The 16,955-nt window shown below is 38.6% G+C and overlaps 1 protein-coding gene across 1 annotated transcript; it reads right to left on the bottom strand.

Moving 5' to 3' along the window:
- Positions 1-5,440: 5,440 nt before the first annotated feature.
- Mettl3 (methyltransferase like 3) lies at positions 5,441-16,849 on the bottom strand. Its single transcript, XM_074106732.1, has 13 exons — positions 16,328-16,849; positions 15,555-15,738; positions 14,052-14,173; positions 13,867-13,958; positions 13,006-13,132; positions 12,427-12,616; positions 12,062-12,147; positions 11,624-11,719; positions 10,590-10,734; positions 9,845-9,992; positions 9,403-9,514; positions 8,361-8,427; positions 5,441-7,948 (listed from the first exon to the last, which is right to left on the bottom strand). The coding sequence occupies exons 1-13, from the start codon at positions 16,518-16,520 to the stop codon at positions 7,822-7,824; spliced, it is 1,689 nt and encodes a 562-aa protein (XP_073962833.1). The 5' UTR covers positions 16,521-16,849; the 3' UTR covers positions 5,441-7,821.
- Between the last annotated feature and the right edge of the window lie 106 nt (positions 16,850-16,955).

Raw genomic sequence — 16,955 nt, 5'->3', positions numbered from 1 at the left:
CACAATTCACAAGAGCGGGAATTGTAAACTCAAAAAAAAATCACCATTGGTCCGAGCTGAACCCGAAACTTCCCCGAGAATCTTCTTTTCAGCACGAGTTCTCTGTCAACATGTGGGTCAGCTAAACAATATGCGAAAAAAAAGTATAAATACTGAAGAGATAAAACATGCATTACGACAAAAGTGGAATGAGTGTTTGATTCGCCAACAAATTGTTTTGCAATTTGGCGAAATACGTCGTATGATAAAATGTGTATATTAATATTTACAATAATAAAAAAAAAAAAAAACCAAACTGCAAACAATGCCGAAAAAAAAAACTTGAGAAATGTTTTGGACAACGATATTATTAAAAAATATAAGTATAAAACAAAACTAAGAACTTCTCTTGGATTCAAAAGTAATTTCAAAAAGTACCGTGAGCAGAAGATCAAAACCGATTCTTTGCGAAAGAAAATGGAATGGTTTTTTAATAGAGATGATATTAGCCGCACAACTGCGGGCAAAAAAGAATACCGAACCTATAAAAAAAACTACACGCCAGAAGAGATATTTGGTAGACAAACTGAGTATACTTCATAAAAAAATTATCGCGGAAGAGGCTTCAATAAGTTTCAGTACTTTCAAGAAGTACCGCCCGTTCTACGTACTTTCTCCAAAAATTAAGGACTGTGAGAGTTGCGCGTGCATTAAACATTCCAACATCAATTTCTGGTTGATGAACTAAAATCTCTTAAAATTCTGGAGACTGACAATCTAATACGAGGTGTTACTCAAGATTTTGAAGTCTTAGAAAAGTTATTAGGAATGTGTTCATTGAAAGGTCAAACCAGAGGAGTTGATATCCTCAATGTACTTTTGGAGGAGTGTTCAAAAACTGATTTATCGGGAGTTGCGACTGACGTTGCTCCTTCGATGATTGGTGTCAATTCTGGGCTAGTTACTTTGCTGAAAAAGCATCTGCAAGAAAAAAACATAAACGCTGAAGATCTCATGCAGTTTCACTGCATTATACACCAAGAAGCCCTCTGTTCTAAAAAAATTGAATTTCAAAATGTCATGAAAGTGGTAGTTTCGACTGTAAATTTCATAAAATCACGAGGACTCAATCACAGGCAATTCAAACCATTCCTTGATGACATCGAAAGCGAATATGGAGATTTACTGTATTATACAGAAGTAAGGTGGTTACATCGTGGATTGACACTGGAACGCTTTCTAAATTTAATAGAAGAAATTGGAATATTTCTGGCGGAAAAGCAAAGGGATGTCCCGGAACTTAAGAATCCTGATTGGTTGTGTGTGTCTTGAACACACGGCTTCAAGGCAAAAATCAACTGATATCCCAGCTCTACGCTCATGTATCATCCTTTCAATGCAAGCTGACACTTTTCAGATCGCAATTGAATTCTGGAAATTACAATCATTTTCCGAATTATAAGAAAATGGCTGAAAAATTCAACAAAACTGCGATTAATTTCAATTATGTAGAAAAGCTAGATATTTTGATTCAATCTTTTCAAGACAGATTTTCGGAGTTTAAAAAAGTGAAACCTCTGTTGGACATATTCAGCAATCCTTTCACGATTTCAGTTGAAAATGCGCCAGAGTCAATGCAGTTAGAAATTATCGACATTCAAAACGACCAAGATTTCACTTTCTAGTGGATCTCTCTTTCCTTTGAATTTTTATTTACACTGTGGCTTTGCCTATGGATGTAACTACATCGGACAAGACGTACTCCGGTATGTGAAGAGGGTGCGACTCGGTGCCCGTGCAGCTGCCAGACCGTCACTATGAATGAAGTAACATTTTGGATGACCGTAGTAGTGTCGAGCTGGTAGGATGTGTGCCTTTCTACTCGAACGTTCTTCATATACACGGTAAAATTTTAAATATCTACTCTTAACGTGCCAAGCAACCAAAACTTTAGTAAAAGTGTATTATATAATATTAAGGTAGTTTAAGACTAACACTTTACCCTTAATTTAGTTTCTATTAAGGACTAGAACTTAATTTTTATCAACCGTTGGTGTTATAAATCTCCGGCAGTTTATTTTTGCTACATGGAAATAAATCGGTGTTACTTAAAATATACTGGTTTTATTTGGTCACTGCTCAATATTTGCTGATGAAATCACCTGGCGCTCTTTAAATATAAATTTGGTGTTATTTTATCACTGGCTACAGCGGATCACACGACCCTTGAAGTTTCTAGCTCTACCCTTTGCTTTTCTCCGCCTACCCTTTACCATCTTTTGCGGACTGACTGCTCGGCGTTACAAAATGGTACATATATAGAACCCGAAGATTCTTAAAACCAGGGTGTCAAATGTGTTAAAATCAGATAGCAAAAGGCAAGCGTGTCGCTACCAAACTAGACAAACTTAGCACAACTCATTTAGAATTGGAACAACTGCAAATAGACTGCTATAAAAGAACAGCATTTTATGGAAGAAAAACATAAGTTGCAAATGTACATCCTGGTAATCATGAAAAAACGAAGCAAGAAATACATTAATTACTAAAAAAAAAAAACAATAGTATCAGTTTATCAGTGGCTTAACTCCGCCCCTCACCTCACCTCACCCCGCCTCACCTCCCGTTATACTGACGCCCAACATGGGGCCCGCCTACGTGACGTCGTGCTACGCGTCTCGCTTCGTCACCGGCTACGAACCTACGGATCTTAGCCCTGCGCTACGCTTTGATTATGTAAATCTTGTTCCTTAACAAGCTTTCCTTCAGAGAATAATGCTTAACATGTTTATACAACCATCACACGCACAACCACAATACATCACTACTCCGGTAGATAATAATACCTACAGTACAGAGCTGGTTCAATTATTAAAAAATTACAACTCCATATCGACAGCCTCTTAATCAACAGGCAGGCTTTATCAACAATCTGATGTGGCACCTTTCAATGCCTACATGCAACGTCTGAAAACTTCAGACAACGATAATAAGAATGAATAATATCATTCAAATTGTTAAACTGAAACGAATAAATATCCTGGTCACTGGCTTACAAAACTAACTACCTACATCTTACGATGAAAGTCCTGAGGGTGACTGAATCCTGGTCAGTACGGCACCACTATGTACTGAGCCTACCTATCTTAACTAATAGACGGAATATATCTAACCGTATCTTAACGTTCAAAAATTTTGACAGTGTTTCGTGAATATGCTGCAAAATTTAAGGCAACCAACAATTATAACATTATAACAATGGATAGTGCATCTTATCGCTCAGTGCAACTGAATAAAGCACAATCGAAGAGTAAAAAACAAATGAGAATAAGTTGAATATTACAGCTGATTATGTTGATGTTAAAAGTACAGCTATTCGACCTGGTCCAAATGCATAAACCGAAGGTGCCTACGTATGAATTGGATGGATGAAAATGGCAAAGCAACCCCAACGAGCAAAAAATAGACTATTAATGGTCTCAACCCTTGCCTTTTTAACACCTACAATAGACACATCAGCAACTAGAGTTAGAGATATAAAATTGTGACTCCTGGAAAATAACATTCCATTTGATGAAAAACTGCGCAAACCATCCCTGTTGATACCGGTTGTTACTGGAACAGCATAATACTTTCTGTCGATAGATGCAAACGAGTCATGAAAAGAATGAGATACGGTTTTTATACGGCGAAAGAAAAACCTTTACTTACTAAACTACAGAAAAAGAAAAAATGAAATTTGATTTAGCTCGTCGACACTGGACTGGACTATTAATCAATGGCGGTCCATAATATGGAGCGACGAATCGAAATTTGAAGTGACTGTTGGAGACGACCGGAAAAAAGTTGTTCGCAATAAGGAATGGAATTTCTGGTTTTGCTGGTAGATTGAGCTCTGCCGCCAATGCTGTACGAAGAATCAGGCAATTTACCAACGTAGAAACTGCTCGGCTAGTTTATTTCAGTTATTTTCACAGCATAATGTCCTACGGTATGCCGATTTGGGGCAAGGCAGCCGACATAGAAACTATCTTCATTCTACAGAAGAGGGCAGTCCGGTCTATCTACAACTTTGGCTCCCGAGATTCACTAAGAGAACGCTTTAAGGAGATAAACATCCTCACAGTATCTTCACAGTACATACATGATTGTATACACACAAGAATATCGAGTCCTTTAAGAAAGTGTCAGACGTACATGATATCAATACTCGTAATAAGCACAAGCCGTTCCTAAATTCCGTCTACGGAAAGTAAGTAAATCATTTGTCGGAAACTGCGTGAGATTTTACAATAAAGTTCCTGTAGAAGCATGGAAATTGCCACACAACTCTTTTAAAACAATGTAGCAGGAATTAATGCCTTATGCAACACTTTACTATTAATGAATGCCTCTTCAGATACTTTAGTAGCAATGATTGTCTCTTAAGTACGATACTTCAGTGTCAATGTAGACCTTTGACAAGTATGTATTGGCAACGAGCGCCTTTTAAATCAATGTAGTGGCAATTAATGCATTATGCTACCGTTTAGTAGCAATTAATGTCTCTTACGACACTTAAGTGGTAATGAACGTCTTTGACAACTCTGTATTTTCAACGAGCGCCTATTAAATCAATGTACTTCAGTGTCAATGTAGACCTTTGACAACTCTGTATTAGCAAAGAGCGCCTTTTAAATCAATGTAGTGGCAATGAATGCCTTATGCTACCATTTAGTAGCAATTAATGTCTCTTACGACACAAGTGGTAATTTTTTTTTTTATTATTTATTTTCGGAGAACCAACAGCTTTAACGAACGTCTTTGACAACTCTGTATTTTCAACGAGCGCCTATTAAATCAATGTAGTGGCAATGAATGCCTCATAAGATAAGACACTTTAGTGGCAATGAATGCCTTTGACAACTCGGTATTGGCAACGAGCCTTTTTAAATCAATGTAGTGGCAATAAATGCCTTATGCAACCCTTTAGTAGCAATGAATGCTTTTTACGACACTTTAGTGGCAATAAACGCCTTTTAAGACAATTTAGATTATTAGTGGCAATATGCAACCCTTTAGAAGCAATTAATGCTTCCTATGACACTAGCGGCAAAAATGCGTTTTACAACTCTTTACTGGCAATTAACGCCTTTCAAAAGAATGTAGTGGCAATGAATACCTTATGCAACACTTTAGTGGCAATGAATGCCTGTAACGACACTTTAGTGGCAACTTTAATGTCATTGACAACTCTATGTATTGGAAATGAACGCCTTTTAACAACACTTTGACTAAGACAAATTTACTGGCAGTGAAAACTTTATGTAGCAATAAATACCCATTTCACAAGTCTCATAACCATGGACGTGTTTAGAAAGAATAAGAAAACACGAGATAAACAAACCAATTGCTATCACATGTGATAAATATAACAACTACAAACATTTAAGAAATTGTGACAAAAATTGATCTGTTTACCCCTACCTTTTTTCACATATTTTATTAATAAATTAAAAATTACATTTCGCACTTCATGTTGAGGATAATGACACAGTTGATAATTATATCAAGCTCGTATTCTTTCCGTACTTCTTAACTATTGCAAGATATTATTTAGAACTAGTCGAAATTGTCTTATGAAATTGAGTAAATTAACAAATGAATCACATCTCCTTATGAAGAAATTTCTCTTACATAATAAGTAACGATATTCACTAGTATATACAACAATACAACATATTATATCTAATGATACTTGTCTTACAGATACTCCATACAAAAAATCGTCGCCATATAAAATGCACCAGTTATAATTAACTGAGGAGTTCTTTCCGAAACCCTAACCTAAAACATTATTTTCTAAATGGTTCCGATTATATTCATACTATTATGATCCTATTTGATGTCTATTATAGGTAAAATACTTTTATGATTGGATGTTCAGAGAAAAAGATAAACAGTGGCCGTATTGTGTTACGCTCTAGCACTCGGGATCGCATTCACAATCTCTTATTATTTTATTATCCTCATCTCATGCCGTATGAAAGAATAAAGTTGTAAAAAATATTGTGATACCAAGTGCGTTGTGACAATAAGGTCCATAATCAAACCAGGTTATTTTTCTAAATGCACTTATTAGAATAGTAAACATTTTCAGAAACAAGATTATTTGATCTTTCTTGGGAAAACGGTAGCCAGTCCCTTTGACCGCCACGGTCGGTAAAACACGAAAGCTGAAAAAAGTGCCATAGTGGCCATGTCGGCATTTCGTGGCGCATATGGAACGATTTTCAGTTTTTTTTTTGTCGGCTGTTGCGGTTAAAAGGTTAACTTTATATACCTATTTTTTTTTTTTAGTTTGATCTCTACCACACAACACTAAGTTCTATGACAAACAAAGGGTAACCAAAAGATATTTTACGGGGAGACGCTTATGTTATATTGGCGCCAGATTGGACACGAGTTTTAAAAACTCTTAATTAAACAGGTGCTGAAGTGAAAAGCTTCTGGTTATCGACCAGGTCGGCTTTGAACCACGTCGAGAAAGAGATCTCCTCGATCAGTTAAAACTGGCGGGACCTTGAATGAGGGTATTTTAATAGAAAAAATGCTAGATGGCGTATTACGTTACCCTTGTTTGAGATTGGCTCATCGGTTGGTGAATGACTGTTAATAAAGCCTAATTTTTATTGATATTCCTAGTCATTATAAAATCCGAAACTTGCAATGGCTAGGATTAGGCAACACTAAACGCCAGTGGCGTAGCTACCGGAGGGCTAGACGGGGCAGTGCCCCCAAGCTCAGGGGGCCCCTCGGACTCTGATTTACCAACTATAAATGACAAATCTGGAGTACGTCGACGAATCCGGAACAAACGATTTTAAATAGTTTAGTTGTGGCCCTAGTTTATTTTTTGCCCCAGGGCCTTTGGTAACATAGCTACGCCACTGCTTAACGCGGATGTTTTTGACAGACCGTTAATATTTTTGGGGTTTCCCACACAATTTCTTGCGAATTCCCGGAATTTCAATGCAACTGCTATACCAAATGGTTTACACATGCGACTGGTAAAGGCTATAACTATAATTATAAACCAATCTCAAACGTGACATAAATGGTGACAGACCACACGATACTAACACCATCTAGCGTTATTACCTGTCAGAAAACCCTCACGGCACAGAACCTTGACTCGGTTGGTTAGATCAATTTACCAGAATCGTTATTTTTATTCGACACAGAAACTTGGGTAGATTTAGGTCATGTTAAATTTGCATCGTCCCGAAGGGCCAAAACCACAGAAAAGTAGTAGCTTCTCGTTGAGTTTGTGTCGATTAAAATGGGGAAAAAACGCGATTGTGAAAATAAGTTTCAGTAATAAAACATAGTGGGACAAAAGACATTTATGAAAAAAGGGGAATGGAAACTTTGTTACTAGGAAATAACGATTTTGGGAAAATGATTTGACCAGCCCCTTTCTTTACTCTTGGAACTAACTAGCCCTACCGGTGCCTTTCCACCGACGAGACCAACAGGCGAAACGATTAAAATTTATATGGCAAAGTTTATTTTCTCTCCTAGCGCTTCTTCGGTGGTAACAGTATAGATTGACGAGAATGTACGATACGAGAATTTATTTCTTTACTGTAGTAATGAACCGCACTGCTGCATACATAGGGCATTTATAAGCTCTGCAAGGTTAACACGATTCTTGTGTGTCATCGCGCCGGCCCACGCGGTACCTTTGGTGGAAATGGGTTGGCACGATTTCAATTCTCGTCCCACCTCGTCTCGCAGGTGGAAAAGCACCTAAGTCCTTACTGAGGGACCAAAGACACAATTATGGTAAGAGTGCAGGCTTTACGAGAGACCGGGGTCCGGCGGCGGCGGCGCCATACAGTTCCCATCAGGGTACCGTTTCTTGAAGGCCGCTATGAGCTCTGGATCCACTAACCGTACTCCGTCCACTTGATTGCCGAGAGTAATCCTAGTAAAATGATAAATCTTTCTATTAAACATCGTGATCTGCTCCAACTATGCCGACTCCCAATTTAAGGCATAACATCGGCATAGAGAGAGATTATCTTTACTTCGGTGTTCCCACGCCTACCGCTACCTTGTATAAGGTAGTCAGTATCTCAAAAAAATCGACCAAGTAGGAGTAGGACTCGTGCTTAATGATTATCCAGTGTTCGCAGTCATGTTTCTAAGCAAAATACTTATACGCTGTCTGGGGTCATATTAAATTTGTTATAGACAGAGAAATATAAAAAAATAAGATCTCAGACTTTTTTTACTAGTTACTTACTATAAGAACTATTTTTAGAACATCTTGTCTTAAAGCACAGCATAGGGTCATAATCTTATTGAAGAGCATTAAGTTAAAGTGTTCTACTTACCAATTGGGTTGCACGTTGTGCGGTCGTCCGAAAAGCTCAATTTTTCTCGTCCCGGGACTTAATCTCTCTGTAACAATAACGTGACAGTTATAGTAAACTCGCGACTCGCCCCGGATTCGCAAAAGTGAAACATTGAAATAAAAAGAGGCTTAAATAAAGTAAGTCTATAATCAATAGCGGTCGTCATATTTTTCACCTGCTTTTCTCTGAACTGCATCTGCGCAGAGCCAGGGTACGCCACTAAGTACAAATATGTATAGATGAAGTGAACGTTTTGCCATCGTATTTTGTCGGATAAGTTCGTGTATTCTTGCTTTCTCAATTAGCTTCAGTAAACTTTCCGACACTTCTTTTCCAACAAAAACGATGGCAAAACATTATTCACTAGTTTTGTAAATGTTCATCAAAGTCGCTTATCTAGGTGGAACAATAGTAGATTGTTGCACCAAGCAGAAAGTTATTTATTATTGCACCGAGTGCCGATTTGGAGTGCCATTTTTGTAAGTTTACATTCGCACTCAAAAAATGACCACGGAAAATTCGCAAGGTTCCCGACAATTTGTTCTTTTTTTTTAATTTTTACTTTTTTTGGCTGTTAGTAGCCAGTAGCAAATTTCGGATTGGCGCCAGGTTGACCAACCACAGTTTTTTTTTTTAATATACGGCTACTTACTGTTTTTGGTAGGATTGGTAGCAACAACTTTTTGTACGCAATTTGTCAAATTTCATAAGACCGTCAGGTTGAGCAGCCGAACACTAGATTTTTTTACACCATGCAGGCTAATTTTATAGCAAAAATACTTGTGTTACCTCTTTGGTGGTGCAATTAAAAAAAAAACTAAAACAATGCATAAAGGAATTTAAAAAAAAATGCTGCTCTAGAGCAGAAAAGTCCCGCTTTGTGCCGGGTATTTAGTGCGGTTATGATGAAATTAAAGCAAAGTTGGAAGAAAAGCATCATTTGTTTACTTATTTTGTACAATAGTTCAAAGCATCTATGTGCATGCGCGTAAAAAATACGTTAATTTCTACATGGACTTACCAATGATGCCGTAGATTTCATCAGGTTTATGCGACGTCGCCCGAACCTCGGCGACGATGACGTCACAGTCTAACCCCCGATTCAAGTTATCCGGGTTGCCCTTCATGCCTACCTGAGAAGTTGGATTAAATTAGTTTTTGTTACAAATTGCGTTTTTAATAAGACTTTTATGCCTAATATTTGCATTGTCATCCCACCTACACACCTAACAAGGTTCCATACTTTCGAATGACAAAACGGATCGGAATCACTATTGTCTGCATATTCACCTGTCACAGCAAACTTCTAATTAGACTCGTCTCGGAATTATTGTTTAAAGAAAGTTTTATTTTCGGTCAAAATTCGGCAGAACACAGTTAAACAAATAAAACATGCCATGGCTGCCATGACGACACGAGCAGTGTTCAACATGGTGGTGTACTCCGATGGCCCTAAAACTTACCAAGCAGTGTTCCTTCCCGTGATTGAGCCAGTGGCCCGTCCTCCCAGTCCTAATGATCCGTTGAAGCTGGTTAGTCTTCACCCAAATCAGTTCGTCGACGCGGTCGTAGCCCCAAAGCTTTAGGCACTCGCGCCCGAGCTCCATGGCTCTGTTAAATGGACGACAAACGTGTAGTTTTAAATTCACAAGGCTCAGTTTCATTGGTCGACAGCCAGCATGCGAGGTACGGGAGATTTCCATAACGCATGCCATAGGGCCCGCATTCGGAGAATCGTTTTCATTGGTCGTTAGGACCAGGGCCCGCTTGTTGGGTATGGGATGTTTCCATAACGCATGTCATAACTCATAAGTAGGCCGTGCATTCGAGTTTCACTAAAGTACGGTCGCGGAGCACTGAGCACGAAGAATTTCGTACAATGACCTTTCAATATGTGTCTCTGTCGCTCGCGCGTGAATATTTGACGTTGCATTCGTACAAAATCATGTGTGCGAGCGCGACGGCAAAAATTTACTCGCGAGCAACAGACACATAGTGAAGTGAAAGGTCATTGAACAAAATTCTTCGTGCTCCGAGACTAGACTTTACTTTAGTTACTCACTATTCCGCCTGCGGGAAGTCATCGCAAACTGTATTGTATATGGACCGAGTTATGGACTAACGAAACTGAGCCTTTAGTATTGTAAAAGAAATGTCACATAATATTAGCCACGTTCGTGTACTAGTAGAAAGTGTTCACCAGCTAACCTGCCAGTGACCCAGAGGAATATGAGCCCCTGGTCCTGCAACTGCGGGACTCCCAGACACCTCATCTCGTCATCCGACATCGTGCCGTACGGCAACTCCATGTGGATGTCCCACGGCGGGTCCGCCATTATCACGGCGAATTTACCTAATAATCAATTAATATTAATTAGATCAATCAACTTCTTATCTTAGTGTAGCTTTTTGCCATGGTAATGTCTCCATGGTGACTTCTTAAAAGTATGATTTTGGGGTACAAAACTACTAAAAGTTATGAGTTGTAGCAGTATTTTAAGGAAATTCCTGCATGACTCATCTCCTAAGCATGCTAGGAGTATACATTGCAAACATTTTTTCACCACACTTGCTCGTAAACAGTGTCGAAACATGCAGGCTACCTTGGTTGCAACCCCCCAAATAAATCCCTGGACCTTAATGTGTTTGTCATGAAACCCGTGGTCGGTAAATGAGTCATTGCCTTGCCATGGTGTGCTGCTGCTCCGTGCGCGCGCTGCACACGCACGCCATGCACATGCTGGGGATTGCCAAGAGCGCAATCAGCGGTATCGGCAATTTTTGATAAAATATTAGTTTTTCTTTTACAAATATACAATTTTACTCGCAAATGTGATGAAAAACATTGTATGTCGCACGGGCGGTACTAGAATTACGAACATAGACTCATCTCAGTCTTCGACTTCGGGCTTCTAATAGACTCTCGTTCGTAATTCCTTGTTTACCGCCCTTAAGACACAATGTACTATTCTATGCTATCACTGATGTCCCCTGCCTGCGTTACGGGACAGTAGGTACAAACACTTAAAAGTAGATTAACCCAATTCACAATATTAGAAGTAAGATGGTCTATGCGAGTGAAGCTGCGGTTAACGCATTCACTGCCACCGACGCACATATGCGTTTTCGGAACTTCGCCAAGTGCCGCTGTCATAATTATTCATACTTATTGAATGCACGTGTGCGTCGGTGGCACCTGTGGAAGCCAGGTGGCAGTGAATGCGTTAAAGGCTAGTAATTACCTAGAAACGTCATGTCTAAATACCGCAGGTCGCACTGAAGCCACTGTGGGGGGGTCAGTGTTAGCACTCCATCCGGTTTAGGCGCTATACTTACACCTATAACAAAAACACAAATACAAAATTTGTTAAATAAATGTCGATAGAAAGAGAATGAAAAGTAAAAAAATACTACATGAAAAATGAGATGCTACAAATTAATTATAGTAATGCAAAAAGCTACGCGAAAAATTGCGTCAAGTACAAGATTCTATTGAAATTTTGTTAGTCCGACCAAGGTGAAATGCTATTTGGTGAATCGCTACAAGGAATTTATGCTTTTGAGGTAAAAAGACTAACAAATGATTTGAAAGAGAGAAAGAAATCAATTATTTGTGACATTAAAAAGGGTAACAGAAAAAAATCGGCCATATCTGAAACAGTTTTGAAAGCAATGCTTACCATTTACAGTATTCTTCTGCGTCGTTTCAGTGATTTTGTTCGCACTGGCGTTCGGATCGGTGTTGTCCACTTCGTAATGAACATACCTGCATCGCGAAAACAGGCATTCATATACTAGAAACCCTAATTTTTTCATCAACAGTTGCCCACTGTTAAAAAAATGGGTCCGATATTTTTGGAAATCTAACTGAGGGATAATTAATTCAATATTTTTAAGAAAGAAGCCTATTGTGCGGTCAAGGACTTTAATTCATAAACCATCATAGACTACTTAGTTAATGCGATGTCACTATGACGACGTTTACGGTGAAATGGTTCCATGGTGGCTCATGCATGAGTTAAAGTCCTTGACCTTACCTACTTACTTGCAACTGTCCATATGAAAGCAGGTGTTCAAAAACGAGCAGTCCCCTAGCGACTCGTCAGTGTGAGATTGTATTATTTTCTTAAAGTGCAGCTTCTTGCAGGCTGTCTGGCCGCCATCTTGATTTTGTGCGTGAGCACGCGCGCACTCCGCGCGGGTACCGTGAGGACAGAATTCCATCACCTGTGCCCCTGGATAGTTAGACATGTGATTAAATAAAAAAGTGGATAAACTATAAGTCATTTTGTGGTATACCACGCGCCATATAAATCTGCCTAAAAGTTCATTACTTAATCCTCAGTTTTGACGCATTTTTACTCCCGGATTGTGTTTGAATCATTTAATATTTTTACATGCTCTGCTGTGACAAATATTAATGCAGGTGACTGTGCCATCAGCCAAATATATGGTCTGCTATTTTATAGACCCTTTGACCAATGATCATACATAAATTGAATGGTATTTAATTTTGTCAAGTTATTATTATTGGCCATAAAATTAATTATCTGGTAGTTTCTATCAATAAACTGGACAATTAGTTGCAGTTAACGGAAATAAAAAAAACAAGGTGTATAAATACCTCCTTGGCTCTTGAATTTGTCAGCCAGGGACTTTTCCTTCGCTGTGGGTTTGCTTAGCAAGTCCATGATTTCTTCGCCCACCTGCTTCACGGCTTTCTCTCGACTCGAGGGCATCGCGAGTAGCGACTAAAAGACGTAAATAACATGAGTATTACTGTTGCACAGGACCATTCAGGACAGCTGGCATGAATGGATTGAATGAGTGAATGAAAGTATCTGAGTGTTAGCTATTTGAATTTACACTTCAAACAAATATGAAAATGTTATGCATCTGTCATTTTCCTACAATAATGTCTAAATGACATTATTTTCATTCAATCCATTCGTGCCAGCTCTTGTGAAACAACCTGTACCCCAACTCAATGCATGTGGTATTTTTGGTAGTTTGTAGAACTGCCCAGAACAAAGAAATTTGTATCCAGGTTTGTTTCCAGGAAGGGCAACCTGAATTAACCTGATGCAAATAAGGCAGGTGTCTTATATTAACAATCATTATCACAGGCCTTTTAGATTGGCCAGTGTCTTGTGTGTTAGCTTGTGTATAAAATGTCATATGCCCAAAATACCACATTTTCCATTTTCCAAAGTAGGTACTACATTACCTGCCCAAGTAAGACATTCCACTAAAAAATCACTTCCTTGAGTAATCTTCGATTTTGTAATGTGGTGCAATAAGCATCTAGAAAATGGGGTAAAAATAGGAACTGTAGTATTTTGAAAAATGTTGTATTTTGGGAATTTGGTATTTTAGGCATGCATGTGTGTGTTTCTACAGCAGCAAATAAAATAATACATTGGGCAAAGACTGTAATGCAAATATTGAAAATAAAGTCAATGAATGATTCATTGCCCTTACCAACCATTAAATCAGTGTCCTTCTTGGCGGTCTTCTTTTCTTCTGTGGCCGTCTTCATTTGTTTCACTTTGGTGCCTTCTTCCGGTGCCCTTTCACCTACAACAAATTAGAACTTTGTCAAATCTTAAGATGCATTTCACGGTACACTTTACTGTGCAAAAATGCATGAAATTGGCATTATCAAGGTACCTTTTCTCTTAGGTGTGGATTGTTCTTCAATCAGGGCAGCCAGCACTGCTCCCAGTCTCACAGACTCTGCACTTACAACTTCAATCCCAACATCAGCAGCACCTTCTGGCCGCTCGCGGATACTGTGTGGAGAATTATTTATCTGTTTCAAAATTAAAGTTACTGCTTAATTATATTTTTTTTGTTTTAGTAACATCTGCAATCGGTACATTAAACCATAAGCAAATCTGTTTCGTGTAGTATGGCGTTTGGAATGAGAAGTCCATTGACTGACTGCTTAAATGGTAAAATATTTAATGTTCATTTTCTCAGTCAGAACTAGCCAGGGACCCATACATACGTGTTATACTGTATCTATCATTAGAATCGATTCTGTTTGATCGACTCCAAATTAGAAGGTCAACCTCATCAAATAAACTGTCAAACTGAATGACGAATCATAACATTGAAATCACACATAACTATGTGGGTAGTGTAGTGTCATCCAGTGAGGATAAGCTGTGTCCGCATGCACCTGCTAGTGTCAGCATTATCATGTCCATACAATACACACTAGCACTATAGCCCAACAACTTCGTGCGCGACCGTCCCTAGGAAAGAGACGCAGTGGCGGGGGCGAGGTAGCACGTCATGTCAGCGCGTGATTACACATGTACATAATAATAATAATATCATGGGACACTTGACACCAATTGACCTAGTTCCAAACTAAGCAAAGCTTGTACTATAGATACTAGGCAATGGATAATTAACATACTTATATAGATAAATACATACTTAATAAATACATATTAAATATCCAAGAGCTGAGAACAAACATTCGTATTATTCATACAAATATCTGCCCCAGCTAAAATAAAAGCTAAGCTAGATAAATTTGCCGAATATATATCTATTCATGAAACTTAGAAGTAAGAGCATAAAATAAGTGCTTAATTTAAGTTTCTTTATCAAGGAAGGAAATAAAAAGACGGTTAAACCTGTTGCTACTTTATGACAGTCTACCACTGAGAAGTTTTTCGCTGTATGACGCTTTACGTGAAATTATCTAAGTCAATTCTTTTTTGGGATGAGGATTTTTTTAAGGCGATTTATAAGATATGCTGGTGCCCAGTATTTCCATAAATTTTGGGTGTAACAATTTTTTTATTGTGGTCTGCAAAAAATCAGTGGCTTCAGAGACGGTTTTGGCAAATTAATATCATTGACACATTCGGATGAAGAACTGTAATTTCTGCGTAGTTTAAAATATGTTAAATATATAAAAATGTACATATTAAATGTTTTGTGACATAGCCTCAGTAGACCATATACCCGCTTCAACTGCACGGTCTGCGCGGCCGCAACTAAATGCGAGCGCCGCCCCCTGCATTGCCAGATGTCATCCGAACAACAGGCTGGTTGTGTGCCCACTGTTCTTCGATCCAGTCTTGGCCACAATTCCATAATGATAATAAACTCTAATAAAAAAAATTTTACTCAGTACAAATCCTAATAACTTACGTTATAAGCTTCTGTGTGGCAAATTTCTGCAGCAAACTGGCTACAATCTCCGTGTCAACATCTCCGAGGCCAGGCAGCAGGGCTCCAGCGGTTGCTGGTAGCTGCAACTGCATGTCGGAGAGCACTTGCAAAAGACGCACCTCTAGGGAAGCTGACGGGAACACAGGCTTCAGCTTTTCTTTTTCTAAAGTACAAAAAATGGTCACGATTAACCTCTTGGGGCCTGGCGTAAATAGGACAAGAAAAAAAATTGAATTTGATTGATGTTCAGTTCAAATTGTGAAAATATATAGTTTGTGTGGGGCCTCAGGAGGTCGAACGTGGATATTCTGGATTGGGTATGACATTTTTAATTTTTTCATAATTGAATCAAACAAAATAACACGGAGAGCAAAGCAATGAGTTAGGTACAATGTAAAAGACATTTTAATAACACATCCATGTCTTAGTACCTATATCCTTGTGGTATGGTAGACTCTTCTATCTTAATTCTAAGGTATAAGGAACCTACAGATGATACATTTAATCCCACAGGGTTTCTATATGGACAAGTATAGTAGATGAAATGAAATGAAATTATTTATTTCGCAGGAACATACACAGGTATCACAAATATTACACATGTCAGAAGAAATATTACATAGGTACATGTCATGTTTGTTCTGGCCCAATTTCACATATACTGGTGTAATAAGTCTCACTATCTGTTACCGGTAACAGGCACGTGTGAAATAGGACATAATAGAAATGTAGATATCAAGCAAAACACTTACCTTCATTCTTAGTGGCAGAAACCGGATTAGCAACTGGCCTCTCCTTACCGCCCGGCGAGCCTTCAGACTTGTCCCCGCTAGCCAGTGAAGCGCCGAGAATATTCTGACGCTCCTTTTTACGTTTCTCTAGCTTCTCCCTTAAACTATTCCTTTTACTTTTAACTGCTTGTATCTCCTCCCAAGCGTCAGACATTTTTGTATTTGAATATTTATTGGTCGACAAAAAGAGAATCAATGGGTTAAGTACCGGTTCTTTTGAAAATACATGGCTTTTGGTTTGGACCCTCAAATAACACGTTCATACATGTGTGATATGTAATCTTTCCAGCTTTTACGTACATTACTACATGTACAATACTTAAAAACCATAGAATTAGAAGAAAAGAAATAAAACACTTAACCGACCCACAATTTAGAGTTCACTCACACACAACAACAATTACACCACAACCACAACGCGCCATTTTTAGCCATTTTGTTTGTTTGCAGCAAGTAATCACTTCACTATTGGCTCTGTGCGTGCACGACATCAGCGCCACCTAGCGTTCACAACTTTTTTGGCTCGTGCTCGTGCTTTTTTTGCTCTGGGTTGCCTACTCAAAAATATACTTCGCCACTGATGTTTCTA

The sequence above is a fragment of the Choristoneura fumiferana genome, chromosome 24, assembly GCF_025370935.1.
Source record: "Choristoneura fumiferana chromosome 24, NRCan_CFum_1, whole genome shotgun sequence".
Classification (NCBI taxonomy): Eukaryota; Metazoa; Arthropoda; class Insecta; order Lepidoptera; family Tortricidae; genus Choristoneura; species Choristoneura fumiferana.
Note: the sequence above shows the minus strand (reverse complement) of the source record. Positions and strands in the feature narration are given on the sequence as shown.